Source organism: Lissotriton helveticus, chromosome 3_1 (assembly GCF_964261635.1).
Source record: "Lissotriton helveticus chromosome 3_1, aLisHel1.1, whole genome shotgun sequence".
Classification (NCBI taxonomy): domain Eukaryota; kingdom Metazoa; phylum Chordata; class Amphibia; order Caudata; family Salamandridae; genus Lissotriton; species Lissotriton helveticus.
In genome coordinates, this window is record NC_136061.1 from 770,390,176 (window position 1) to 770,417,205 (window position 27,030).

Here is a 27,030-nt window from a genome sequence, read left to right on the forward strand (position 1 = left end):
ATGGTGTTCATGACGTGGGTGGTGTCTTCCATGCTGATGGGGGTCCAGGCGCTGAGGGTGGTGGTCGGGGTCAATGCTTCGGTGGCTGGATGCGGCGTCTGGGGTCCGAAGCTGTCGTGTATATCTGCGGTCTTGCGGTGGAAGAACGTGACGAGGGAGTTGCTGAGGTCTTGCGATGGGGTGATGTCGTTGTTGCTGGCGCTGGGGTTGGAGAGCTCTTTGACGATGCTGAAGAGTTCCTTGCTGTTGTGGGTATTGTTGTCTAGCCGCTCTTTGAACGAAGCCCTTTTGGTGGTGCGGATCAGCTGGTGGTGTTCGCGGGTGGCGTTCTTGAGGGCTGTCAGGTTTTCTGTTGTCCTTTCGTGGCGCAAGATTTTTTCGAGGGTTCGGCAGGATTTCTTTGAGTCTTTGAGGGCGTCTGTGAACCATGACGTTTTCCTGTTGCTGGTCTTGCCTGGGGGTTCTTCAGTGGAGCGAGGTCGTTGGCGCAGTTGGTGATCCACTGTGCGAGGATGTGGGCTGCGTCGTTTGTGTCAGCAGTGTCGGCTGGCGGGTTCTGGCTTAGTGATGAGAGGAGCTGGTCTGTGGTGATTTTGCTCCAGCATCTACGGGGGATTTGTTGCGTGCGTTGGTGTGATGTATTCTTTTTGAAGGTGAAGTGGATGCATCAGTGGTCAGTCCAGTGTAGTCCGGTGGAGTGGCTGAAGGAGACGTGGTTGCTGGCGGAGAAGATGGGGTCGAGCGTGTGGCCAGCGAGGTGGGTGGGGGTGTTCACCAGTTGTTTGAGTCCGAGGTTGGCGAGGTTGTCGAGCAGGGTGGTGGTGTTGTTGTTGTTGTTTTTCTCCAGGTGGAAGTTCAGGTCCCCTAGGAGAATGTATTATTCTGGTGAGGCCAGGGCGTGGTGGCTGATGAAGTCGGCGATGGTTTCGCTGAATTGTGTGCGTGGGCCCGGGGGTCTGTAGATGAGCGTTCCTCTGAGGGTGGTCTTGGGGTCGGTCTGGATCTGAAAGTGTAGGTGTTCAGCGGTGGAGAGTGTGTCTTCGGCGTTGGTCATGATGTTGATGTTGATGGTGTCCCTGTAGATGATGGCTATTCCTCCTCCGGTTTGGTTGATGCGGTCCTTCCGGGTGATCTTGTAGCCACCCGGGATGGCTATGGCGATGTCGGGGGCCGAGGAGGTGTTCATCCATGTCTCTGTGAGGAAGGCGATGTCTGGTGCTGTTGTGTCGCGGAGGTCCCAGAGTTCGACGGCGTGCTTGTGGACGGAGCGTGTGTTGAGGAGGATGCACTTGAGGTGGTTGTTGTTGATGTTAGGTCTGGTGGGTGGTCTGCAGGTTCGGCTTGACAGGTGAAGGGTCCCTGGGTTCGCTTCGGGGTCGCTCTGTAGCAGGCGGGTTGTCGTCCGGTGTTGAGTGCGTTGAGGGTGGAGGAGTCGTATCTCAGTTGAGTTCCCTGGTTCCGGCGGGGGCCAGGGGTTGTGGCGCTGGGTGCGGTCCGGGCGCGGGCGGGTGCAGACAGGCTTGCCTTTGGCGCGCCAGCGGCGCAGCCACTGCGTGGCCTCCATATGAGGGGCTGTGGGAGGGAGGAGCAGCTGGGAGGCGGGTGTGGGGCAGCAAATGGGAACGGCGGGGGCGGGGCCGCAGGGACGCAGCGGCGGGAAGAAGGCACAGAGGGAACCGGGGAAAACGGGGGACAGGACATGGGAGGCAATACGGGGGAACAAGGAGGCACAGAAGCCAAAGGGGGTACAAGGTACTACAGGAGAAATTACACGTTGTCACAAAATACAATAAAAATAAAAATACAGCGACCAGCAGGGGGGACTCACGCGGCACCAGGCAGCGGCAGCGGCAGGGGCAAGGCGACAGCGGGGGCAGCATCACAGGAGGACTGTGTGGCGGCTGGAGGGGCGACCTACCTGAGGTTAGGGTCAAAGGTCGCTCCCTTCACCGCCGCGCAGCCTCCATATGAGGGCTGTGGTAGGGAGGAGCAGCTGGGAGGCGGGAGTGGGGCGGCGAATGGGAACAGCAGGGGGCGGGGCCACAGGGACGCAGCGGTGGGAAGAAGGCACAGAGGGAACCGGGGAAAACGGGGGACAGGACACAGGAGGCAATATGGGGGAAACAAGGAGGCACAGAAGGCAAAGGGGGTACAAGGCACAACAGGAGAAATTACAAGTAGTCACAAAATACAATAAAAATACAATAAATATAAAAATACAGCGACCAGCAGGGGGGACTCACGCGGCACCGGCAGGGGCAAGGCAACAGCGTGGGCAGCGTCACAGGAGGACCGTGTGGCGGTTGGGGGGCGACCTACCTGAGGACAGGGTCATAGGTAGTGAGTGAACCCCTCGAGATTCTGTACATTCTGACTTTTGTTGAGGGCTTTGGATTTGTCAGTCCATTACAGTGTCGAAGCCAGCTAGAATGGTGCACGAATGGGTTAAGGAAAGCGTTGAGATTTTTCATTAGAGGTGGAAAAAGAGGTGTCCCTATAAAACTGCGGTGCAAAGAGGAGGTCACGGTCAAAAGGTACACTGTGGTTACAGGGTTAACTTTTCACTACATGAATGGTGCTATGGGGTGTGACACAGCTGGGTGTTTAATATAAAGCCGAATTGAAGGTTTGAAATATTGAGTTAAAGTACATTACCTCATATCCAGAAACTGATGGTTTGAATACAATCAGCAACCAGAGATAGGTCACTATTAATGTAGCATTGCTGACATACTATGTGCAGTTAGCTCCCACAACCGGAAATGGGCCATTGGTGAATAACTCCACCCTGGAGTGCATAAAAGCCATGTTCACCAAATTATTGGTGAGGCCCAGGTCATAAGAGCAGCTCCTTAGAGACTCAAGATGATGGGCATATCCCGCAGGAGGCCTTACTTGCATGATAGTATCATGAAAAGACCATGGAATGTACAAACTCATCCTTACTCAAGAGCGTTACATAAGCAGCTTATCCGCTTTGTGTGGCACCAGCCAACCAGTGCTGAATGTACAAGAATACCGTCCTTGAACCCCGAAAGCAGGGACCAAATCCAAATAAAAATAGGTGGTGAAAAATGTGTATTCAACTTAACTAAACTTTATTACATGGTTAATAAAAACTATTGCAAAAATATTTCATAGATTATGCAGTGCTTCTAAATAAAATCTGAAATTGGTACTTGTTAAAAGTGGCATTGTGAATCACTGTCTCTTCATAAAAATAAGAGCCGGCATAACCCCATTGCTCCCTCCTTGGTGAGGTAAAATCTTAGTAATGCGTAATATACATGCATATAAATATAGATTCACAATGCATGTTTTCATATGTAAACCACATGCAGGGATCTAAGAGGTTTATGATTATAGTTTGTTTATAGTGGTGCCCTGAAATGGCCTCCTAACTGAGCACTATACAAAATAACCTAGATATTATCCTAAATATAAATGTGAAAAGTACAATAAATGTGCAGCACCTGCATATTTTCAACAGAAATTGACCTTATGAATGAGTCAAAATGTAAAGTTTAAAACACTATTTACACATGCTTGGTGCATTCAAAAAGGGCAGCTTTTCAACTAGAAAAGTAAATATTCTTCCTTGAACTATATGTTGCTTGGTTGCTATCAGGTGTCTTGCAATACAAGAATAAACCTCGCACATATTCAGTCAGTAAATAATGTGAAACTCAAATCTCCGACATTTATTATGAACTATTGGTGGGACCCATGACCCATAAACTCCTGTAACCCGGAGGGTCCCATGACTGTATGCCTATGGCTGTCCTCTCTACCAGGTCAGAACACTACACTGCAATCTTTTGCCCACTAACTTGATACTATGTGCTCCTTTTTACTTACTAAAAACAATTGTAATAATTTATCAAAACAAGTGATCTTTATTTTAGTTTATCCTCTCCTATGTTTTGGAATGAACCATGTGTAGTGAACCACTGGCCCCTGCAAGGAGTGGACCCCCACTTCACACGCACCCTGACGACCGTGCAAGCCTAGGGGAGAAAACAGCATATAAGACTGCTTGCGGCCCATGGGGCCCAGATTTACATTTAAATAATGCAACGCAGTACAGCTTATAACATTGCTGCACTGCGTTGCATGGAAGGGTGAGAGCAGAACAGCGCCATATCTACTAAGAGATGAAGCTGCGGTGCTCTGTCCATACACTGGCACGCTTTTGGTTGCTGTGTGCGAATGAAGCTACCATCGCGCCATACTATAAGATTATCTATGTTGCAGGAAGCTTAGGGTTTGAGCTGGAAGGTGTCCCCTCCAGTAAAAACAAACTATACTTTGAGGCGTTTTCCACTTTGTATGTGTGCTGCACAATGCAGCTCGCATCAAAGTGGGATAAATAAGAAAAAAGAAAAACATTTCTCATGATTACGCCTGCCTTCCATCTACAATTCTTTGTAGAGTGGTATATTTGTCAAAACCCATGGGTGGTTGTTTGGGAATGCCCTTGTACCATCCATGGAACGCACCCTTGAGGCAGACTAATGCAAAGGCAAGGTGCAGTTTTTGGATATTTTGGGTTAGAATCCAACACAATGGGTTGGATTGCAAACACCACCACAACACTTAGGCTCGGTTTACAAAGGTGTCACACAACGCAGCAGTGCAGCGCCGAAAGGTACTGCTCTGCGTTGCGGGACAGAGAGAGAGAGTGTCATATCTGACACTCTCCTCCTCTCTCCCTAGTGTCAGGGCAGATTCTGCTGCCGAGAATGCACACACCTTTGTGCTATATTGTGAGGGTGTTTGCCTGAGTCTAGCATAGGTTTTGTATTGGGAGTGTACCCTTCCAGTACAAAATGCTATGATTAGAAAAGTCTCAAAACTTTTCCTACTTTGGATGTGTGCTGTATAGTAAGCACACATGCAAAGTTGGAAAATGAAACATTCTCATTCCAGCAGTTATTTTTTTGACGCAAACCCGTCTACTAATTAGATAGGGTTTTGAGTCAAAAGGCATGGGTGGTTTCATGGAAACGCCGATGTCCCACCTATGTAACGCTCTCTTTCAAAGTGCTCCAATACCTTCGGTCGAGTCTGTGCCCTGTGTTTCGAATCTTCGTTCGCTGTAGGAGTGCTACATACTTCTGTCCACTATGTGGCGCTATATCCCAATGATTGTGAAATAATGCACTGACTGATTGAGGTCTCGCGGTCATAATCATGGTTTACTGACATACTACTGATGAGTTTCTATTATTTCCCCTTACTATGTACGGGAGTACTGATATATTTATACGTCTTTCATTAAAAGTGTTCCCAGGAATAAATGTTGCATAAATGGATGGAAGATCCTGTGTTTATAATAATGCTTCAAATGTCCTGAAAATAAAATTCAGGGCGGTCCTGAGAAATTGTCTGAGAGGGTTCATTTTAAACAAGACATGTTAACGCGTTCATTAGAGGTATAACCCTCAGCCGACACAACGATTTTCCAAGTCACAACTAATTTGGTTTTATTTCAAGTCTCGCGTTGCAAGTTTCCAGTGCGCTCTTCCTGCCTCATATGCAATTGACTTGTGCAAAGCAATGATAGGCCTCCAAAAGCATTTACATATTTTGGCATAACTATTTCTGTTCCAGCCTGAAATAAGCAATGTTTGTATTTTACAGAAGTGTGAAAAGCTGGTGCTGTCTCTCTACTGCAGTAGCCTCAGTCTTCCGTTCCAGGAGCCGGTAAGCCCTCTGGTGAGCATTTAGATGTTTAATAAGCAATGAATATTAATAGTCCGTGCTAGGATAGTGTATGCAGATCATTTTATTTCGAATGAAACCTAGTTATTTATTTCCTAAATTAAGACGTTGGAAGCACTGCTGTGTCCATGCACACAATTTGCATAACCGATTTTACGTTTTCATAATATTGTGGGCTCGAGGCCCCACATGTTAAGTGAAGGAATCCCTAGGGCATCATTGCTATGTGTGCATAACTGGCCATGAGCTCGTGCACCCAGGCCCTTTTATTAATAGGGTCAGGTGACCGGTGACGTCTGTGTTGGATGGGTGTGTGAGCACTATCCCGAGGGAGGGACTGCTGCATGACCTGGGGCCACTCCTCCATTAGGGCGGAGGGGAGTCGCCCCACTGCTTTCTCGCTGTGCGAGAAGCAGAAACATAAAATGGTATTTGAAATACCATTTTATGTCTGCTTCTTGTGCTGCGATAAAAGCGGAAGGCAGGGTATGCCTGGTTGGGGGTGGGTATGCTTGGTTGGGGGCAGGGGAGTCTAGAAGGAGTTGGCCCTGACTGTTTGTTCGACCTTCAGGGGCCGACCAAAGCAGTCATGCGCACTCTACATTTTCTCTATGTAGGCTGCATGCAGCCTACGTAAAGAAAATGGCCTCCCTGTAGGTGCCCGCCTGGACACTGTCCACACCAATCACAATGCTGCCTTTGCAGCGTTGTGATTGGCATAGGGGAGGGAGGCTGCCTTGGCTGCTTCCTGTTGAGAAAACGCAGGACCGGACCTGACCAGGAGATGAGGCAACGCGGTACCCGCCGACCCGGTACGTTAAGTTTTATAAAATTTTAAATTTTAACCCCCTCCTCGCCCACCTCTTTCCCACGAGTCATGCCGGCCGCGTGTGCACTCCAGGTCCGTGGGGTGTCTCTGTGGTTCTCCGGTAACTGCACTAGTGAAAGCCGAAATCTGTGGTTCTCCGGTAACTGCACTAGTGAAAGCCGAAATCACATCTGTCCTGGGGCCCATACCACACCACACCAGACCTGTGAATGTATATAGTGTTGTGCCTTGCCACCCAGCCATCCTTTCCTTTACCCTCAACACCTTTGTGTAACAACCCATTTCTTAGCGTGTTTATATTTACTACCATGAAGATACTTGCGGCGGTCTGTTATGAATACTCAAGGCCAGTAAATACAGGTTTGGCATTTTATAAAGCGCTACACGTGGACTTTGTAACTTCAGGGTGCTGTACTCATCGCCGAAGTATTCACAGTAGTGCTGAATAGAGGCGTTAAGATGGCAGTTTACGGTAGTTGCAGCTTTCTGTGTCATGTTTTATTCTTTGAGTTATTCCGGTACAATCTGCACGGATTATTGTATGAATGTGGTGCTTGTATAGCGCTAAACTAGCTGAAAGGCAGCGGAGGGCTTTCCTCAACATTACTGTATTGACACCTGTTCTCAGTACAAGTGGCCATGGTGCCTTCTGTGGTTTCTCTCTGATACTGAAGGTTCTGGGTCCCCTTTCTATTGGTTGGTAGCTGTGTGACGGGGTGTCCAGACGGCCCCTGCACTAGTGCAGCCAGAATCACACTAGTTCTGGGCTCACATGCCATGCCACACCAGGTCTGTGGGGTGTCCTGGCGGTTCTGCGACCACTGCACTAGTGCAAACCGAAGTCACACGGTTCTGGGTCCGTGGCACACCACACCAGGTTCATGGGATGTCCCAGCGGTTCTGCGGACACAGCACTAGTGCAAGCCAGAGTTACCAGTCCTGGGGCCCTTGTGACTTAGGGAACCTGTAAAGAGGAGGTGAGGGGGCTCACACAACATTGCTGATTTCAAGGGGTTGGGTATTTCTGCATATTTGTGTGTCCAGAATTTCTGCAGTCTGTGTGTGCCATGTACTCCTGAAGGCAGCCCTTGCAGGACAAAGAGCACACCAGGGCCCTGTGCACAAGGTCACACAAGACTTCTGGTCAATCACCCCCGTAAACGTACACAGTACTGCTGCTAAACACAACAGGCCTGTTGGACTTGATCCTTTTTTTGCTAAAGTTCTCTACACTTTTTGCTTTCCCCCTAGACCTTTTTTCTGACATGGTGTCGCCATCTTAGATGCCTTGGGCACTTTGCCACTGCTGATCAGTGTAAAAGTGCAAACGCTCCCTGTGTAACATATAATGGTAATTGTTTGTCCATGATTGGTATGTGTGCCTCACTAGTAAAGTCCCCAGTAAAGTGCACTATGTGTGCCAGGGCTAGTAATGCAAATGCTATTAGTGGGCCTGCAGCACTAATTGTGCCACCCACACAAGTAGCCTTAAAGAGAGAACTCAGGCCTGCCACTGCAGTGCCTGCCTGCAGTTTGGTAAACTGCCATATTGTTCTGACAAGTGCACCCACTTGCCAGACCTTACCCTTCCCTTTCTATGCACATCAGACCCCCCTATGGTAAGTCCAAGGTACCCCCTGGCAGGGTGCAGTGCATGTGAAAGGTAAGACATGTACTAAGGTGTGTACCATGTCCTGACTGACAGTGAAATACTCTCCATTTCGTCTTTCACTGTTGTAAGGCCATCTTGCCCATGGGATAGAATGAGAAGGCTGTATAATGTGTTTTCCAGCCTATCTTCCCAAAGGCTTAAGGTGGAGTGGTGCAGTTCAGTATGCCTGAACTCACAATATAGTAACACATCTTTTTATGATGGTGGTTTTTGCATTGTGTGTTTAGAAACCACTTTTAGAAGTGACTGGGGTTTTGTGCTCTAACATTTCTGTGTGTCTCTGCCTTGTTGTGGATTGACTGCTGGATTTAAAAGTGATAGCATCTGGGGAATATCTTGACCCAGGGGAGGAGGTGAGACAGCAACAGGCTGACCTGCATCTGGAGTGTAGAGGGAGAAGTAGCCCCTAGCTGTGAAGAGGCCTGGGCTGCAGCCATAAAAGAATGGCTCCATCCCCTGCTGAGTGATTAAGGATCCAGACCCCCACTATCAAAGGAATAAGGTGTCACTGGCAGAGAGACACCAAGAACTGGTTTAGACAGGGGTCAGTGCCCACTGAACACAAAGACTTCAAAGACATTTAGGGGTAAAAGTATGAGAGCTGAAACCCCTGAATGTTGGAATGGAACTGAGCAAGACTGAACAGGGGAATGGAACTGTTCAAGACTGGTCAAGAGGAACCTCTGTCAAGGACGAAACAGCTGAATAGACTGACCCTGGCTGTGTGTTCGTGGGCTTGCCTGCAGTTTTTTGTTTTAACCAAGGAGGAGGCTATATGGACTTTGCTGTGTGCTGTGTCCCCCTGCTTGAAAGGACTTTGCTGTGCTGTGTCCCGAAGTAACTTATCCCCAAAAGCCCGAGAAGTGTCTCATAGACGCTGTGTGTGAGGTCTTTATGCAGCCTGAAACCTTCGTAAGCCGTGCCTTGTGATTGTGGGCACCTGGAGTCCAATTGAGTCTCAGTGACGCTGTGTGCATGTGATTTTTGCAGCCTGAGCCCTCTAGGAGGATTGTCCTGTGATTGTGTGCACCTAGCATCCAAGTGAGTCTCAGCAACGATGTGTGCGTGCGCTTCGTGCAGCCTGAGACCTTCGTGAGGATTGCCCTGTGACTGTGCACACCAGAAGTTCAATTGTGCCTCAGCGACGCTGTGTGCGTGTGCTTTTTGCAGCCTGATTCCCACAGAATAACTGCCCTGTGATTGTGGGAACCAGAAGTTCAAGTGAGTCTCAGCGACGCTGTGTGCATGTGCTTTTTGCAGCCTGAGACCCTCTAAAGAATTGCCCTGTGATCGTGGGCACCAGAAGTTCATGTGTGTCTCAGCGACGCTGTGTGCGTTTGCTTTTCCCAGCCTGAGACCCTTTGAAAAATTGCCCTATGATCGGGGTGGCAGGAGTCCAAGTGAAGAATGCCCTGTGACCGTGCGCACCAAGGCTCAAGGGAGTCTCAGCGACGCTGTGTGCATGTGCTTCATGCCACCTGAGATCTTCGTGAGGATTGCCCTGTAACCTTGTACACCCGAGGCTCAAAGGAGTCTCAGTGATGCTGTGTGCGGGTGCCCTGTTGCAGCCTGAGATCCTTGTTATCGTCATCAGCCCGGAATCAACCAAGTTGCATCGGGGGCCCAAGTCGCGAGAGGCGGAGATGAGAGCGCACCTCCAAACACAGATGACCCAGATTGTTTCTCCTCTACGTGTATGTAGCCTTTAAGAACTTTTACTGTAAACAATGTGTTGCGATTACTACGTTACTGCTACTTAAACCGATAGACTGTTTCAAATTTTGCTGTTTAAAAGTACGTTTGTTTTTTAGTACTTTTAAAAACACCTTTGAAAGGTGTGTAAATACAGCTCACGCAAACATAACTATCCCTGTTATTTTAGTGAACTGATGGAGCAGGTAGCCTGTAATGGGTTAAGTCAGTGCTAAATCCATTCTAAGTAGATCCCATTATTTATCTTGGATTGCATTTGACTGCCTCCCTCCCCCCGCATAACAATGTTTTTGTCTTCTTACTCATGACTCCTTTTAAGTAGAATAAGGAGCAATCATTGCACGTTGCTCATTACACTAGAGATGTTTGTTTGGCTTTTTTTTTCCATTGCATTCTGACTAGCCGTGTACTTCATGTTGTCATAACTACATCATATAGCTCCTTACCTGCTAATAAGGTGTGTAACTTCTCATTGGTGCACATGCTACGAAGGTTTCACGGTATTGTATAAAATTAAGATGCTAGGTTGTGGTTTCAAAATAAAGGTAGGACTACACACTGCCATCAGAAATGATTCTGTATTATTCTTCCTTCTTTTTATTGTAGATGATGACCCAAGGATTCAGTGAGAGGGGTCGTACCACTTTCAACCCTATGAAACATTAGGATAACCATCATTAATCTTGCTATATAAATTACCTTCTGATAAAATAACTTACTGTAAAAATCATATTGATCAAATGATTTGTTTTTATATGCTAATCCAGCACTTTTATTACTGCTTGGTGTGATCATCAGAGCACTAAGGACGATTTGATTCTTACTATTGCTTGTATGTTCGTTACATGCTTTGTCCATTTTGTCCTGGAGAAGCTGGGATTCTTGTCTAGATTTTTACCTTACCAATCTCCAGAATCCCAGGTCAGGCCGATCGAATCTTTTTATCTGCTAGAAGTGTAGAGGGAAGATTTTCCAATTTCATAACTTCAAACAGCTTTGTAAACCAACAATCAAATCCAAATTAAAGAATCACTGACTACGAACTAAAGTTTAAGGATTTATTACAAAGCCAAAAATAGTTGAACATACAGGCACCTCAGCAAGAGGTTCAGGAAATAAACCAGCACTAATACAAACATAATCCTATGCAAGAGTCTCAGACGACTCAAAATAAAGAGCAAAGTCAACTCAAGAAGCATTAGACATACAATGATAGTCCCCACTTGAAATCTGGACTGCATTTACAGAAAGGAAAAAGAAATGATTAGTCTGTCCCTACTCTAACTCTAAGGTGACATCCCTACTTAACGTTTTCCTCCAAGGCAAGAGTAAAGGTGTCAGCAGTGAAGACTTCCTAAGAAGTACACTCACTCAACTTAAGCTCCTGAGCTCGTTCTAAGCTGCTCCTTCCTACACCCCACTCTTCCCTGAGTTCCCTAAAATCTGCTCTAAGATTGCCTACATCCTGCTCTTCCAAACTCCTGACCAAATCTGCTCTCCACCCTCAGGTACTGTCCCTAATACAAAATCCCAAAACCGTAGGCATGTCCTCAGGGACCCCCCTTTAGACAGGTGTCGATTTGTGGATTTTTCCTGCATGGCAGCTCTCCATCCAGCGTCCGTTGAAGTGTCCTTGGATCCCAGGCACCTTCTCCACCAAATGTTGCACTCCCGCATTCTTGGACACTCCCCTGAATTCGCGCCTACCATCCTAACTCCTAAAACAATGGAGTATTTTACCTAACGAGCTACATGTCCTTGCACCTGCAAACCGAAATACGTGAGAAGCAACCTTGCACACATTCAAAGCTACATTTCAATATCTGCTGAGAACAGCCTTTCCCGAGGAGAGATTTGTTCTACTTCCAACAAAAGCTAACTAAAGAAATTACAATTAAGCCTCTACTGGCTTCTTCATGTCCCAGGCCTTTGCACATTCAAATTCATTTCTAATTCTTACATTATAAGCAATACATTCAACACCACTATAAAGCATTATTACATTTCGATTCTAAAACCTAAATCCTACTCACGTTAATCAATCAATCAATCAATCAAAACATTTATAGAGCGCGCTACTCACCCGTGAGGGTCTCAAGGCGCTGAAGGGAGGGGGGTGCTGCTACTGCTCGAATAGCCAGGTCTTGAGGTGCCTCCTGAAGGTGAGATGGTCCTGGATCAGTCGTAGGTGTGCGGGGAGGGAGTTCCATGTCTTGGCGGCCAGGTAGGAGAACGATCTTCCTCCGGCTGTAGCTCTGCGGATCCGTGGGACGATGGCGAGGGCGAGGCTGGCGGAGCGGAGCTGGCGGAGCGGAGCCGGCGGGTGGGAGTGTAGAACATGAGGCGGTTGTTGAGGTATTCGGGGCCCATGTCGTGGAGAGCTTTGTGTGCATGGGTGAGGAGCCTGAATGTGATCCTCTTGTTGATGGGGAGTCTCTCAGGTGGGCGGATATGTGGCTATGGCGAGGGATGACGAGGATGAGTTGTGCGGAGGCGTTCTGTATGCGTTGTAGTCGTTTCTGGAGTTTGGCGGTGGTTCCTGCATATAGGGCGTTTCCGTAGTCCAGTCAGCTAGTGACGAGGGCCTGGGTGACCGTCTTTCTGGTTTTGGTGGGGATCCACCGGAATATTTTTCGGAGCATGCGCAGGGTGTTGAAGCATGATGACGAGGCGGCGTTGACTTGCTTGGTCATCGTGAGGGTGGGGTCCAGGATTAATCCAAGGTTGTGTGAGTGGTCCGAGGGTGTTGGTGCGGAGCCCAGTGCCGAGGGCCATCAGGAGTCATCCCAGGCGGAGGGGGATTGTCCGAGGATGAGGACCTCCGTCTTGTCTGAGTTCAGCTTCAGGCGGCTGAGCTTCATCCATTCTGCGACGTCTTTCATTCCTTCCTGTAGGTTGGTTTTGGCAGTGGATGGGTCTTTGGTGAGGGAGAGTATCAGCTGGGTGTCATCGGCGTAGGAGATGATGTTGATGTTGTGTTTGCGTGCGATGGCAGCGAGGGGGCTCATGTAGATATTGAAGAGCGTTGGGCTGAGCGAGGATCCTTGGGGTACGCCGCAGATGATTTTGGTGGCTTCTGAGCGGAAGGGAGGGAGGCGGACTCTCTGTGTTCTGTCGGAGAGGAACGAGGTGATCCAGTCCAGGGCCTTTCCTTGGATCCCAGTGTTGAAGAGGCGTGTTATTAGGGTGTGATGGCATACGGTGTCGAAGGCTGCCGAGAGGTCCAGGAGGATGTGGGCGGTTGTTTCTCCGTTGTCCATCAGGGTCCTGATGTCGTCGGTGGCTGCGATGAGGGTGGTCTTGGTGCTGTTTTTGGCTCAAAAACCGGACTGGGAAGGGTCGAGCGAGTTGTTTGTCTTGAGAAAAGCAGTCAGCTGTTTATTGACGGTCTTCTCGATGACCTTGGCCGGAAAAGGAAGAAGGGAGATGGGGCGGAAGTTCTTGAGGTCTTTGGGGTCTGCTGTGGGTTTCTTCAGAAGGGTGTTGATTTCTGCGTGCTTCCAGCTCTCGGGGAAGATGGCCGACGCGAAAGAGATGTTTATGATGTTCCAGAGCTGGGGTGCGCTGATGGTGCCGGCTTTGTTGAAGATATGATGGGGGCATGGGTCCGAGGGGGAGCCGGAGTGGATGGAGTTCATGACGTTGGTGGTTTCTTCAGTGCTGATGGGGGTCCAGGCGCTGAGAATGGTGGTGGGGGTCGTTGGTTCGGTGACTGGAGGCGGAGTCTGGGGTCCGAAGCTGTCATGTATATCTGCGATCTTGCGGTGGAGGAACGTGGCTAGGGAGTTGCAGAGTTCTTGCGATGGTGTGATGTCGTTGTTGCTGGCGCTGGGGTTGGAGAGTTCTTTGACGATGTGGAAGAGTTCCTTGCTGTTGTGGGTGTTGTTGTCTAGTCGCTCTTTGAATGATGTCCTTTTGGTGGTGCGGATCAGCTGGTGGTGTTTGCGGGTGGCGGTCTTGAGGGCCGTCATGTTTGCTGTAGTTTGTTTGTGGCTTTTTCGAGGGTTCGGCAGTACTTCTTTGATTCTTTGAGGGCGTCTGTGAACCATGATGTTTTCCTGTAGCCGGTCATGCCTGGGGGGTTCTTCAGAGGTGCGAGGTCGTCGGCGCAGTTGGTGATCCACTGAGCGAGGTTGTGGGCTGCGTCATTGGTTTCAGCGGTATTTGTTGGTGGGTTCTGGCTCAGCGATGAGAGGAGCTGGTCTGTGGTGATTTTGCTCCAGTGTCTGCGGGGGATTTGTTGCGTGCGGTGGTGCGATGTATTCTTTTTGAAGGTGAAGTGGATGCATCTGTGGTCGGTCCAGTGTAGTCCGGAGGAGTGGCTGAAGGAGACGTGGTTGCTGGCGGAGAAGATGGGGTCGAGCGTGTGGCCAGCGATGTGGGTTGGGGTGTTCACCAGTTGTTTGAGTCTGAGGTTGGCGAGGTTGTTGAGTAGGGTGGTGGTGTTGTTGTCGCTGTTTTTCTCAAGGTGGAATTTAAGGTCTCCTAGGAGTATGTATTCTGGTGAGGCTAGGGCATGCTGGCTGATGAAGTCGGCGATGGTTTCACTGAATTGCGTGCGTGGGCCTGGGGGTCTGTAGCTGAGTGTTCCTCTAAGGGTGGTCTTGGGGTCTGTGTGAATCTGGAAGTGTAGGTTTTCGGCGGCGGAGAGTGTGTCTTCGGTGATGGTCGTGATGTTGTAGGTGTTCCTGTAGACAATGGCGATTCCTCCCCCGGTTTGGTTGACGCGGTCCTTCCGGGTGATTTTGTAGCCGTCCGGGATGGCTATGGCGATGTCGGGGGCCGGTGAGGCGTGCATCCAGGTTTCCGTGAGGAAGGCGCCGTCTGGTGCTGTGGTGTCGAGGAGGTCCCAGAGTTCGACGGCGTGCTTGTGGATGGAACGTGTCTTGAGGCGGATGCATTTGAGGTGGTTGTTGTTGTTGCGAGGTCCGGTGGGTGGTCTGCAGGTTCAGAGGCAGGTGTATTTGCAGGCTTGGCAGGTGAAGGGTCCGTGGGTTCGCTTAGGGGTGGCTCGGTAGCAGGCGGGTGTTCATCCGGTGTTGAGTGCGGTGAGGACAGCGGAGTCGTATCTCAGTCGGGGGCACTGGGTGCGGCAGGGGGCCAGGGGTTCTGGCGCGGTCCAGGAGTGGACGGGAGCAGACGGACTTGCCTTAGGTGCGCCTTCGGCGCGCCCACTGCGTGCGTCCACTGCGCGGCCTCCATAAGAAGGGCTGTGGGAGGGATGAGCAGCTGGGAGGCGGGAGCCGGCTGGCGAATGGGGACAGTGGGGGCGGGGCCGCAGGGAAGCAGCGGCGGGAGAAGGTGGTGCAGAGGGAGGCGGGGGAGGGGCGCACAGGGCACAGAAACGAAGCAAAACAAGATCAGGGCACAGAAGAAAAACGAGGAGAGAGGGGCACAGGGCACAACAAATGAAGCAAAATAAGATCAGGGCACAGAAGAAAAACGGGGAGAGAGGGGCACAGGGCACAACAAACGAAGCAAAACTGGATCAGGGCACAGAAGAAAAACGGGGAGAGAGGGGCACAGGGCACAACAAACGAAGCAAAACTGGATCAGGGCACAGAATAAAAGCGGGGAGAGAGGGGCACAGGACACAAAATGAAGCAAAACGAGATCAGAAGCACAAAGGACTTACTAGCGCCACAGGAGGACCGTGCAGCGGCTGGGGGGGCGACCTACCTGCTGGCAGGGTCAGAGGTCGCTGCATTACAGTTTGTCTCCCTTCTCGTGCAACTCTTAATATGGCACGTCTGTCCTAATGCAGCATTTCACATAATAAACAGCATTTCTACGTTATTCAAAGCATCACACTTCTATTAAGGCACTACATTAGTCTGCAAATGTTAGGAATACATTTCTACTTATTGCACTGATCCCCGGCCATCTGTTATATTTTAAAGTCATCCATTAGTAAAGTCCTCTAAATATGCGAGTGCTGACTACTCATGATTATAATGCACCCCTACAATTTTTAGGATAACATGGCGCTCTCTCAGTCCCATGATTCTTGAAGCCTGTTTTTATTTATTTTTCTCTCCTGGGTCAAGTGTCAGTACTCAGATATCCTACTTTCATCTTCCGTGTTGCAATAATATGTCTGTACTAGATGTATTTATAGTTTATCAGGTTTTCTTTGTGATATCTTTTTCGTTGCTTTGCGAGTCAAGCATACTTGCTTCTTATTCATTCTCTTTCTATGCATGACACCTGGAACATGATTTTCTCTGGAGGCCCTTCGGCTCTTTTGTTATTTTTTGGTGGTTTCCTCTAAGCGCCTCGGCTTTGTCTTAGTTCTTGACATCTGGTGTCATTGCTGCCTCTAGGCAACTTTGTTTTGCTGTTCCTTCATACTTTAAGTCTGCCTGTTGTAATTTTGTTTATTTTATTCTATTCTGTTTTTATTGTAACATAATGATCTTCAATAATCTTTTGACCCTTAGCACTGTCTCTAATTGTGAAAGAGAAACTTTAGATATAACCAGTAGCCCTGTCTCACTGTTTGTTGGCGCTATTGTGGGGGGCCTCATGACGCGGAGATCCTCATCTTTACACCTCACCTCTGGTTCCAGGACCACATCCTGTAGAAAATGTAATTTAAATATTATGTTGCTGTCACCAGTGAACATAGGGTGGGGGTAGTGTAACCAGGATTCAGAGAAAGGGGCCCCACGCTACAATATCAAAAGATTGTACCTTGTTCTCGAAATGTATCATGTATGTAATGGCACACTGATCAAACTGTTCCCTGTACTGTCTTCTCTTCTGTCTTTTCTCCTTGATTTCAACACAGACACTCTCTGGTCTAAGAGGGTACAGGAGCTGGTAGCAGCTGAACTGCACCTTCAGGGCCTGCACAATGCTGCGGGCAACCGAGAAGCAGATTAGCTGATATAACTGGGGGGCTGACATTGGCAGCACATCACCTTTTTCTCCATGGCTCGCAGCATTGTGTGGGCCACAGATGACTAGTGTTTTTTTAAAATATGTGTGTAATATATATTTTTAACCCCCCTCACTCATGGGCAAGGGTAGAAATATCTTAAGCCCTTCATGGGGGCGTGGAGGGGGTAGGTACAGTGGAGCTCCAAAGAACTAATAAGCACTCCCAGTCAGATGTAAAGAAGACAGGTTCTAAGACTCAAATTTTCTATGTAATTGTCATAATTCAAGAATCAAAATGTATTGATCTTGTTATTATAATTCCGGTTTTGTAGTTTCAACCCTAATCAGCTAGCCTACCTTGAAACCAGTCCCAAAGGAAGCAAGGGACCCACGTCTTGGTGTATGTACCCTGCCAACTTAGGGCGAACAAAGCAAACACAAGGAGATGATAGACGGAGCGCTGAAACTTTTCAGACACTCATCCCCACTCACATATCTGGGTTTAATCTATCATTGTTCTTTAGCTCATTTCGCCACCCCAGTTCAGACCCAGCCATATGCAAATCAGTTTTGACCCTGTTCCTCATGGGAAAAGTCCAGCGTCAACTGCTAAACCAGGTCTTTCCTGGACCAGAAAAAGCATCCTAGGACCGGTTTCAGGGTGTCACCCCTCATCAGCTAGGCTAGCTTAAATGCAGTGGCAAAGTGAGCAAGGGACCCACTTCTTGGCATATCATGACTAACCCTGGGCGTCCGAATCGGCTACGCCCACGGAGTAGGCGTAGTGTTGCCTCCTACTCATTTTGCGTAGACAGCGTAGCCGGCAACACTACGCCCACTCCGTGTGCGTAGCCGAGTCGGCCGCCTCCCTCCCGCCCTCCCCTACATACATTATTTAAGCAAAATACCCTTAATAAAGCAATTTTAAAGCATTTACCGTGTCCGGGGCTCGTCCGGGGCTCCCTCTTGGAATAGCGTCCCTTCATAGATACCAATGCGCATGCGCGGGCGGCCGCGTATGCGCATTTCTCCCGAGAAATGCGCATGCGCGGCCGCCCGCGCATGCGCATTGGTATCCATGACGACGCGATTCCAAGAGGGAGCCCCGGACGAGCCCCGGACACGGTAAATGCTTTAAAATTGCTTTATTAAGGGTATTTTGCTTAAATAATGTATGTAGAGGAGAGCGGGAGGGAGGTGCGTAGTGGGGCTACGCGGAGTGTGGGAGTGGGCGTAGCTTCTCGCCCACTCAGCGTAGCTCCGCGGAGCCCCACTACGCCCACTACGCCTGGGCTTAATCATGACAACATATCTGCAGCTTCCCAATTGTCTATGCCAGGTTCAAAACGAGACTATGCCTAATTGAACAGCCAGCCTAAATGTGTAATGTACAGCACTGAAATACATAATAGCAATTCATTTAAAATGCATGTTAACATGTGACATTCTCATAATCAATAAAAAACATTTGCTTCTTTTCATTCTCTTTTTTATTGCAGGCACGTCACTATTACCAGATTATCAAAAAACCTATGGATCTGTCAATCATTCGTGGGAAACTTCAAAAAACGAATAACCCCCATTATGCAACACTCGAGGAGCTGGTATTTGACGTGCGTCTTATGTTTTGGAACTGCGCAAAATTCAATTATGTGAGTAACTGCATTTTCATCTCAAGTTGTAGGCTACAGTTTAACAGTCATTGTGTGGTACGTTTTTGAAATGCGTTTCTTCTACTATTACACAACATCACCATCTTTACGATATCAATAAACACATCTCTGGTTATTGCTGTGGGTTCGACTACAAGACTACTATCCCCTTTCTCACTTCCTGCCTCCAGGTCTTTTCTCCGCCCCCTCCTGCTCCCCTCTTCTAAGGTTCACTTGCTTCTTTCTCTTGCGTCCTCACTTCCTGCATGTTGGCAGGTCTCCTGCTGTTTGTCTTTCAGCCCTTACCTCCCTCCTGACCTGCCTTCTTCTCTTGCACCTCCCCATTCGTTCCTCCTTACCTCTATCTTCTCATGCCCTCCATCAACATACTGCACTCCCTTCTCCTCACCTAATAGTTTGATAAGTGAAAACATGTATCAAGTCATGGCCACATGATCATGGGCTGATGACACAGAACATGAATGAACTTGAACGGAAAGGTTGGGACAAAGAGATCTGCAGAAGGGGGAAGAAATATATACCTGGATGTGCTGGCAAAACAAATGGTAAAAACTAAAACATGTAGCCTGAGACTTTCGAAGTTATACAGAGGTATAAATATAACAATGCATCCTAAGGCTCGCTGGCTTTTTCACGCTGGTTAGAAGGAAGTTTGTAATGGGACGACGATAAACCCACAGATTATCCGATCAATAGCGCACAGGTTCATAGAAAAGTTGCAAGGCTATTCCACAACCTCTTTTGGACCATCCTTAGGGACTAACTCCAAACTCACATATCACACTTCTTGTGCCATCCTTTGTAGGACAACTTACTACCAAAAAGGACTGACAAATCACACTAATACATTTAAGACAGAAGGTCAAAATACCAGACTCCCACTTTGAAGAACACTCAATTCGGCAGACCCAGCTTTCATACAACAGTCTACTCCTTTGTCTTCCAATAGCATCAAGAAGTCAATGAATTGGTTAACAGTGTACTACTCAAAAACTTTGTTAAATAACAAACGACTAAAGCCCTGATTATGGGTCAGGTGACCGCCAGACTCACGCATGTAGTCTGCTACCTGCCGTATTCTGACTGTTAGTATCGGCGGTGAACCACTGGCTGCACCAGGAAACAGTCATTCCCTGGCAGTGGCGGTGCCACAACGCAATCTGCTGAGTGGGGACTGGTGCAGTCCTGCTCAGCATATTATGAGTTCATCCACCACAAGCATTTCTTGGTGGGAGCCCCACCATGAAAAGGCTGGTGGTGGAGGAACAAAGGGGGCCCTATGGAGCCCCCATGGACTCCCACATTGGGGATATATTCATGGGGACACATGTATTCCCACAAACTTCTAGCACATCGTAGACATCCCCGTCCATGCCATGCTGGAACTTTTTTGTTGTTCTCATTGTTGTGCCTGCTTTCCAGGCACTGCCATGGGAAAGGCAAAGGTCTGCCAACCATATCACGAGTTGAACTTGTGTTACACGTGTTCAACTCGTGATATGGTCAGCGGTTCTTGCGCGGGTTTGGCAATGCGGAGCCAGCATTGAGCCGGCGCCGTACCCCAAACTTGTAATCAGGTCCTAATGCCTTAATTTATATTAATGCCAGCCACTTAAAGTAGCACTTTAAACATGTCTCCGGTCTGTCATTGCAGCTTGTGCATGTGCAGCTTTAAACTGCAATTCGGACCTGGTCAAGTAAACCTCTTGCCAGGCCCCAACCTTCCTTTCTAAAACATATAAGTCACTCCTAAGGTAGACCTTGGACAGTCCGGAGGGCAGGGTGCAGTGTAGTTAAATAGATGGACATGTACTTTTAAGTTTTACATATCCGGGTAGGGAAAAACTGTTACATTTGTTTTTCACTACTCCAAGGCCTACCTCTCCCATTCAATACCATTGGAATTACCTTATTACATTTTATTAGTATCATTTCCGAATGGAAACAGGTGCCTTCTTCGTGTTTAGTGTCTTTTAAAAATCCTAACTTATGGTGAAGTCCGGTTTTAAATTACAATTCTGAAAATGCCACTTTTGGAAAGTTGGCAATTACTTGCCCGAGCCATTTGGTGCCTGCAGACTGAGTCTGAGTCACATGGCTGGTCACATGACTGGGTGTGGGTGACGGTTGGGCTGGGTGTATTCCTCGTAGGCAGCCACCCACAACTGTGAGCTTGGGCTTGAATGGATAAGTCATCGTTGGTAGGATGGTAGAGAGGAGCTGGGCCCAGCCCCACCTACACTTGAATGGGCTGTGTTCTGTCCCCACACAAAGAGCTGCATACCTCCTGTAGTTAGTCTGGGGCCAAGGCCAGGAATCCAGAGCACATGTGCACTTCAAAGGCATGCTTTCCGTAGCTTCTCCCTACTTCAAAGGCACCACTGGGTATACATACTGGACCTTAGACAACACCACTTTAGTACACTTCTGGACCTGTGCATACTCTACTAGGAAGATGGATTGCTGTGCTTCTGAAAGCCCTGGCACTCTGCTGGACTTGTGCTCTGAAGGAACTGCTTCCCTGCTGGACTGACCTGCTGCCTGCTGCCCTCTTGCCTGGGTGAGAAGGACTGCACCTATATCTCTTGAACCCAGAACCCAGAGTGACCCCAAGGACTAGTTGGCTGGCCTCCTGAACTGAAGCTTCAGTGACACAACAGGCTTTCAACAACCTTGCATCTGCACCTGGAGTCTGCCATCTGTGAGTCTACCCTCCTAAGTGTTGCCACCCCAGTCCTGGACCCTTGGAAGTGGGCTTACGGTGCTTACCAGCCTCTGTGGATCCAGCAGAACCAACGATTCTCCTCTGCTGCGCGGCGCAAACCTGAACAGAACCAATGGATATCCGGTGCTATATGGATTGAAACCATCATCAAGACCTACATCATATTGTAGCACTGGGGAAATGCCGCCTCACCCCAACTTCATGGTGCATCCATGAATAAGGACCTCACATCCCTCGTCGATGGCAGCCTTGACAATGATGCTGGACTCAGCATCACAGTCAACCAGCTCTTCTGAACTGACGCATCGCCCCAACTGCACGCCGCATCCTTGATGCTGAACTTCGCATCTCAAGCCCCATCATACGTATCTTCGAAAATGATGCAGGCCCTGCATTGTAGCCTCACCACATCTCTGAACCTACGCATCACTGTGCCTGCCTAGCACATTTTTTGACGCAGATCCTTGCAACGCTCCACAAACCAGAATTTAAGGTACTTTGTTCAGTGGGCCTAACTGGGTCCCTATAGCCAGTCCCCCCTCTTTAGTGATCAGTCTGAACTTGTGACTTTGTCCTGGTACGGCACAACCAGATATCCACAGTTGGTGCTTTGCACTATTTACTTGCCAATATTTAATCTTGAATATTTCTGGGTCTGCTAATTGGATGTTTGCTGTGTTGGTCTTGTTTTATTTATTAAAAGAAATTCGGTTTTTCTAACTTGATGTGGGATCCTTTTTGTGTGGTGTTTTTCACTTTCTTACTGTTTGAAGTGTTGCACAAATACTTTACAAATTTGCCTTTAAGTTAAGCCTGGCTGGTCTATGCCACGCTATTAGAGGGTTGAGCACAAGTTAATTTAGGGTTGACTTGTGCCTCACCCTTACAATGATTGTGATTGCTGCTTGTGAGAAAGTCCTCCTTGTTCCATAATCACCCCCAATTTTTGATTGATACTGGTGGTATCTGATTCTGATTGTGCCTTGGGCTATGCTAACCATACCCAGGGCCAGCGCTCTGTGCAAAAGGTATATGGTAATTAGGTGTAATTACAATTGTCTTGACACCCTACCTCTAAGCCACTAGTTTATGTTAAGGCATGTAGGTTTAGAGGCCCAGCAGATTTATTGCACCTCAGCGTGCACTGCTGTGTTGCCAGCTGTCATTTTAAAGACAGCACTGCTTTGCACACTGCTTTTAAAAGTAAATTATGTGCAAACACAACTTTGGAATTAAAAGTACTTCCAAAGTCTAAAACTGCGTGTTTTGTACATATAAGTCACCTCAGGGTCTCTCCAAGATGCCCAATAGGTAGGGTGCATGGTAACTATAATGCAGGGGCATTATAAAGGATGTTTTATATCCCCTGGTGAGGGGAAAACTGCTAATTTCATTTTCCCCATTGTAGCACAATGGGAATACTTTATTAAAGTATAAATATTGACAGGAGCCAGCTAAAATTATAATTCAAAGACTTAAAATGATAGTAAGAATAAATCCACCAATCTTGCTAAGGTTTGATCTATTATAACTATCACAGAAAAGAAGTTATAGAACTTGTTTTTTTGATTAGCCAAAATCCAGCCTTCCAGCAGCCTCTCCTGATTAGCCAGCCTTTGGCAGGCTGAGCTAAACTGCTCTGATGAGGTGTGAAGTAGCCTGCAAAGAGACAAAGGACATTTGGTGGGAGGAGAACTGTAAGGCAAGTAGGGCGGCTGGGTAACCAAACTGGTCTTCAAAGCGGGAGTGACAGTTAGAACAGGACACAGACTCATCTCCACTCCCTGCACCCGCAGCCAGGCAGGAGAAACTGCAATTGAACTAGCAGATAGGCTGGAAGGGGAGTGTTAGGGAAATCTAGCCACGTCAGTAGGGTGGCTTATCCAGATCCTAACTGCCTGGAGAGAGTTTCTCCTTTTTGAATTTTAAAGGAATAGTGCTTTCTGAGACAAGAATATGCCACACTTGGAGCAAGTTGTCATACTTCTGGGTATCACCTTGTACTCCGTTGGACAGGGGTGCCCCCTGCTTGTCGCCCGGGGACACTGGATAAATATGGGAGAGCCCCACAGCAACTCCGATCCTTGCCTGAAACTACAAGAAGAAGGACTCCCCTGCTGGAACTCTGGCCTGCACCAAGAGGACTGGACTCTGAATGATTGCACCTGCTGCACACTTTGGGAACTACAGCCCTAAGGACTTGGCCTTGCTTCAAAAAGAGAATGAGTAGACTCCCTACTAACAACAGGTTAAAAGAGCTCCGCCATCATCTCCAGCAAGAAGAAACCAGTTGACTGCCTTCAGTTGGACTTTAAAGGATTCGGTCGGGTGCATTGTGGGATATGTAGTCCCAACATCCCTAGGAGCAACTCAGAGCATCTGGAACCTTGGATTGGTGTTATGGAAACTACCCCACAAGGATCTTCTGGAAAAAAATCCAGAAGTTTGAAAATGTTTGGAGAATTTTGGAAAAAGGTCCATAAGGTGACCAATCCATCTACGAGAGTCACGCGCCGACGTCAAACTGCATCCCGGCCTAGAATTCATGTTCGTCCCGCTGAAAGATCTGGAGCTCAAGAGTTCCATGATTTCCTCGAGGTCCCACGCTGAACCAATCCATCACTGTCAACTAAAAAACCTGGCCTAACGAGGAGCCTTGCTCCACGACAGGAGAAGAAGCTCTACAGCTAAGTGATCCAACACACACTCCATTGCGGTCGGCTTGGAACTTTGACTTGGAACTTGGAACTTTGACTTTGTGTCGGTCAAGCACGAACAGATGTCCCAAAGTGGCGCTTCATATCTCCGGTTCTCTACATTGGATTTTTGCCGTTTTGGTGTAATTTTAATCATAAAAATATGTCCTATTGTTATAATGTTGGGATTTTTATTGTGTGTTGTGTCTTACTTATTTAGTGAATTGGTGTTTTTAAATGCTTTACACAACCTAATTTAAGCCTGCCTACTCGCAGCCACCTACTAAAGTTTGAGCAAGTGAATAAATTATTGAGACTTTAAATGGATCTTATATATTGATGGTGGCCTTATTAATAGTGGTCGGTCCCTACCTACAATTAATAATAATCCACATTCAAATACTGTTTGACCGTGGCTCACACCGTAGTCAACTAACAACCCAATTTCTCACACCTTACCACACAAAAACAGAGAACCTCACTTGTATAGATTTTTCTGCTACCTCTCTATTTTTTTTAAAGTTTTTTTTATTTCCATTTGTTAACAGTACAAACATGGCAAAAACGTTTGGGAATTAGTATATGAAACTTATTATTACATTATTGTAACATTTGTTACGTTTAAACCATATGACCTAATGTTTATAAGTCAACATAGAAATCTGTGGTAACATACTTAGAAGACTGTGCCAGCTAGGGAGCATATCTAACAGTGTTTAGTCATAGCACTATTAGCTGCGTGTCTAATTCTTAGCCATAATTATTAGGTAGGGATGGATATGTAAAATATATCGAAATCTGAGGCCAACGAGAATGAACCTGAATCTGATTTCAGCTAACTGTATAATCTGACATCTTTCCACACTAGACAAAAACATGTCTTTTGAGAGGTATACCATAAGTTCCTCAAGGTGGCCCACCATGCTGCAGCTAGGCTTGTCACATGGAGTGAACAGTTTGACCAACTCACTCCCATATTCATCATGCTAAAATGCCTTCCAATATCAAGTAGAAGTATTGATTAAGTGGCATGTTTAGCCCATACACCATTGATCTGGGCTCACTTAAATATCTGACACAGAAATTGACAATTTGAAGGAGAACCCTCTATTTCTGTAGTTCTGAACACCTTTTCCTTTCTATGCTTCTCTTCCTTTTTGTGCTTGAGGCATTGGTGGCCTTCATCAGGCAATCCAGCTCTAAAAATGTAATACTAAACTGGTGGTAAATGTAAAATAATGTTTTATGTGAATTACATCCTGCTGACTAACCCTGGGCAAAGCACTACGCTACGCTTGCGAAGTTTGCGCAAATTCGCACTACGCAAACTGCACGTAGCACAGTGCAAACATGCGTAGTGTAGGGCAGCGGTCCTTTTTTGCTTGCGCACGGTCCTCAACGTCAAGTTGGCGACCGGGAGCAAGCAAAATGACATCCTCTCAAGACTTTTTCCTTGTTCGCGATCAGCAACATCAAGTTGCCGATCGTGAGCATGGAAAATAAACCTCCCGGCAAGATTTTCAACGTGGGAAGGGCAGGTTTCTCATTGCGAGTGGTCGCGCATGCTCGCTGACCCTGGCAAAACCTAGACAGTCAGCGTCCTGCCTACTGGACATAACAGAAAAATTTTCAAGATTTTCTGGCTACACAATAAACTGGTCCAGGTGTGAAGCCCTGTTGATAATGACATGATCAACCGGGGCAGCAGTAGCTGATGGTTAATTCAGCTGGGTCCAGTGCATCACCTACCTGGGTATATTGTTTAGCATGGGGCTTATTAACATAATGGAAGATGGTGTGTGGCCACGCCGGCAACCACGATCACTTCCTAACATGGAGCTCTGCGACCTGTACCGCTGATCTCCATTGCAGCGGGGAACCACATTGTCACTGGCAGCAGATGGTGGGCTGTGGGTGAGCCTAGAGGCTCCTGTGCAGCTGAGCCTGCTGCGAACTGCAACCCTGCGCGGATCGTGTGGCACCGTGGACTACCAATAAGCCTGAGGCTGCAACAGTTGGCCCCCTGCCATGTTGTGATGGGGGGACGAAGACAGATTGCGGCCCCACCATGGTCTACATGACCTGGATTTTGCATCTTGGGGTCTACAGAGCCCATGCGTTGGAGCCGGGTCTGGCCTGCTCCTTACTTGTACTCCAGCGGCCGTCTAGCACATGAATAGGCCCCAAGTGGGCCTTGTCTGGCTTCTTCTTTGGTTACCGCCACATCTACCCACTTGGCCTCCCCATAGCTTACCTCTATTGGATTGGTCTGATGCTGGGTGGCTGGAGGGCCCTCCTGCTATTTCTGCTTTGGTGTCTGCTTGTCTGGCGTTCCCTTGGATCAGTGAGAGGCTGCAGAGTACACAGAACTGGGCCACCACCTCGGAGGCTCCCTAGGCACCACTCCATACAATCACTGGCTACTATGGGTAAGGGGACCAGATTGGAGCACATTACAGCGATCCCCGCAAGAAAGCCGGGCGAGTGCTGTTGCCACCTGGCACAGGGAGGGGGAGATATCGGATATCCCTTAGGAGGCACACTCTGGAACCGTCACCATATTGCTAAATCTCAAGACTGGCCTCCAGGTGATTGATGCTAACATTTACTCCTTGTCCACTAGGCCAGAGAGGTTTAGTAAGAGGCTGGACAGACATGCTGCAAGGCTGGACAGCATGGAATAGTACATTTCTGGCCTTGAGGACAATGCCACTGTGACAAATAAGGCTGTGAAAATGGGACAACAGCTTACTGCATTGGTGGTCAAAAATGAAGACTTAGAGGCTATATTACAGAGCAACAACATTAGCATTGCCGGCGTGCCCAAGAACAAGAACATTTGGAGGCCCAACGCCTTTGTGGAAACCTTGCTGTCGGACCTCTTCAGGCAGCCCAGCTTCTCGGAGGTCTCTCTAGTAGAGAGGGCGCACATGTCTTTGGGTTACATGCTACCCACAGGGGCTCCGCTGAGGCCCTTGATCACCCACCTACCTAGCTATCTCGACCGTGACACTGCCCTGTGCCTGCCTGAGAGTGCAGCCACTACACTACCAGGGGTCAAAGTTATTGATCTTTCCTGACCATACGCAAGCGGTTCAGTAGGCACGCAAGAAATT

At 48.1% G+C, this 27,030-nt stretch overlaps 1 protein-coding gene across 2 annotated transcripts in view; it reads left to right on the top strand.

Annotated features, from left to right (window-relative positions):
• Positions 1–27,030, top strand: part of TRIM66 (tripartite motif containing 66) — an 842,425-nt gene that overhangs the window by 798,564 nt on the left and 16,831 nt on the right. Inside the window, exons 18-19 of one of the 2 annotated variants that reach the window (XM_078680990.1) lie at positions 5,644–5,706; positions 18,320–18,472. In XM_078680990.1, the coding sequence (XP_078537116.1) occupies positions 5,644–5,706; positions 18,320–18,472 (216 nt within the window). Of the gene's footprint in view, positions 1–5,643; positions 5,719–18,319; positions 18,473–27,030 lie in introns of both variants that reach the window. The other variant, XM_078680991.1, reaches the window with a different exon arrangement.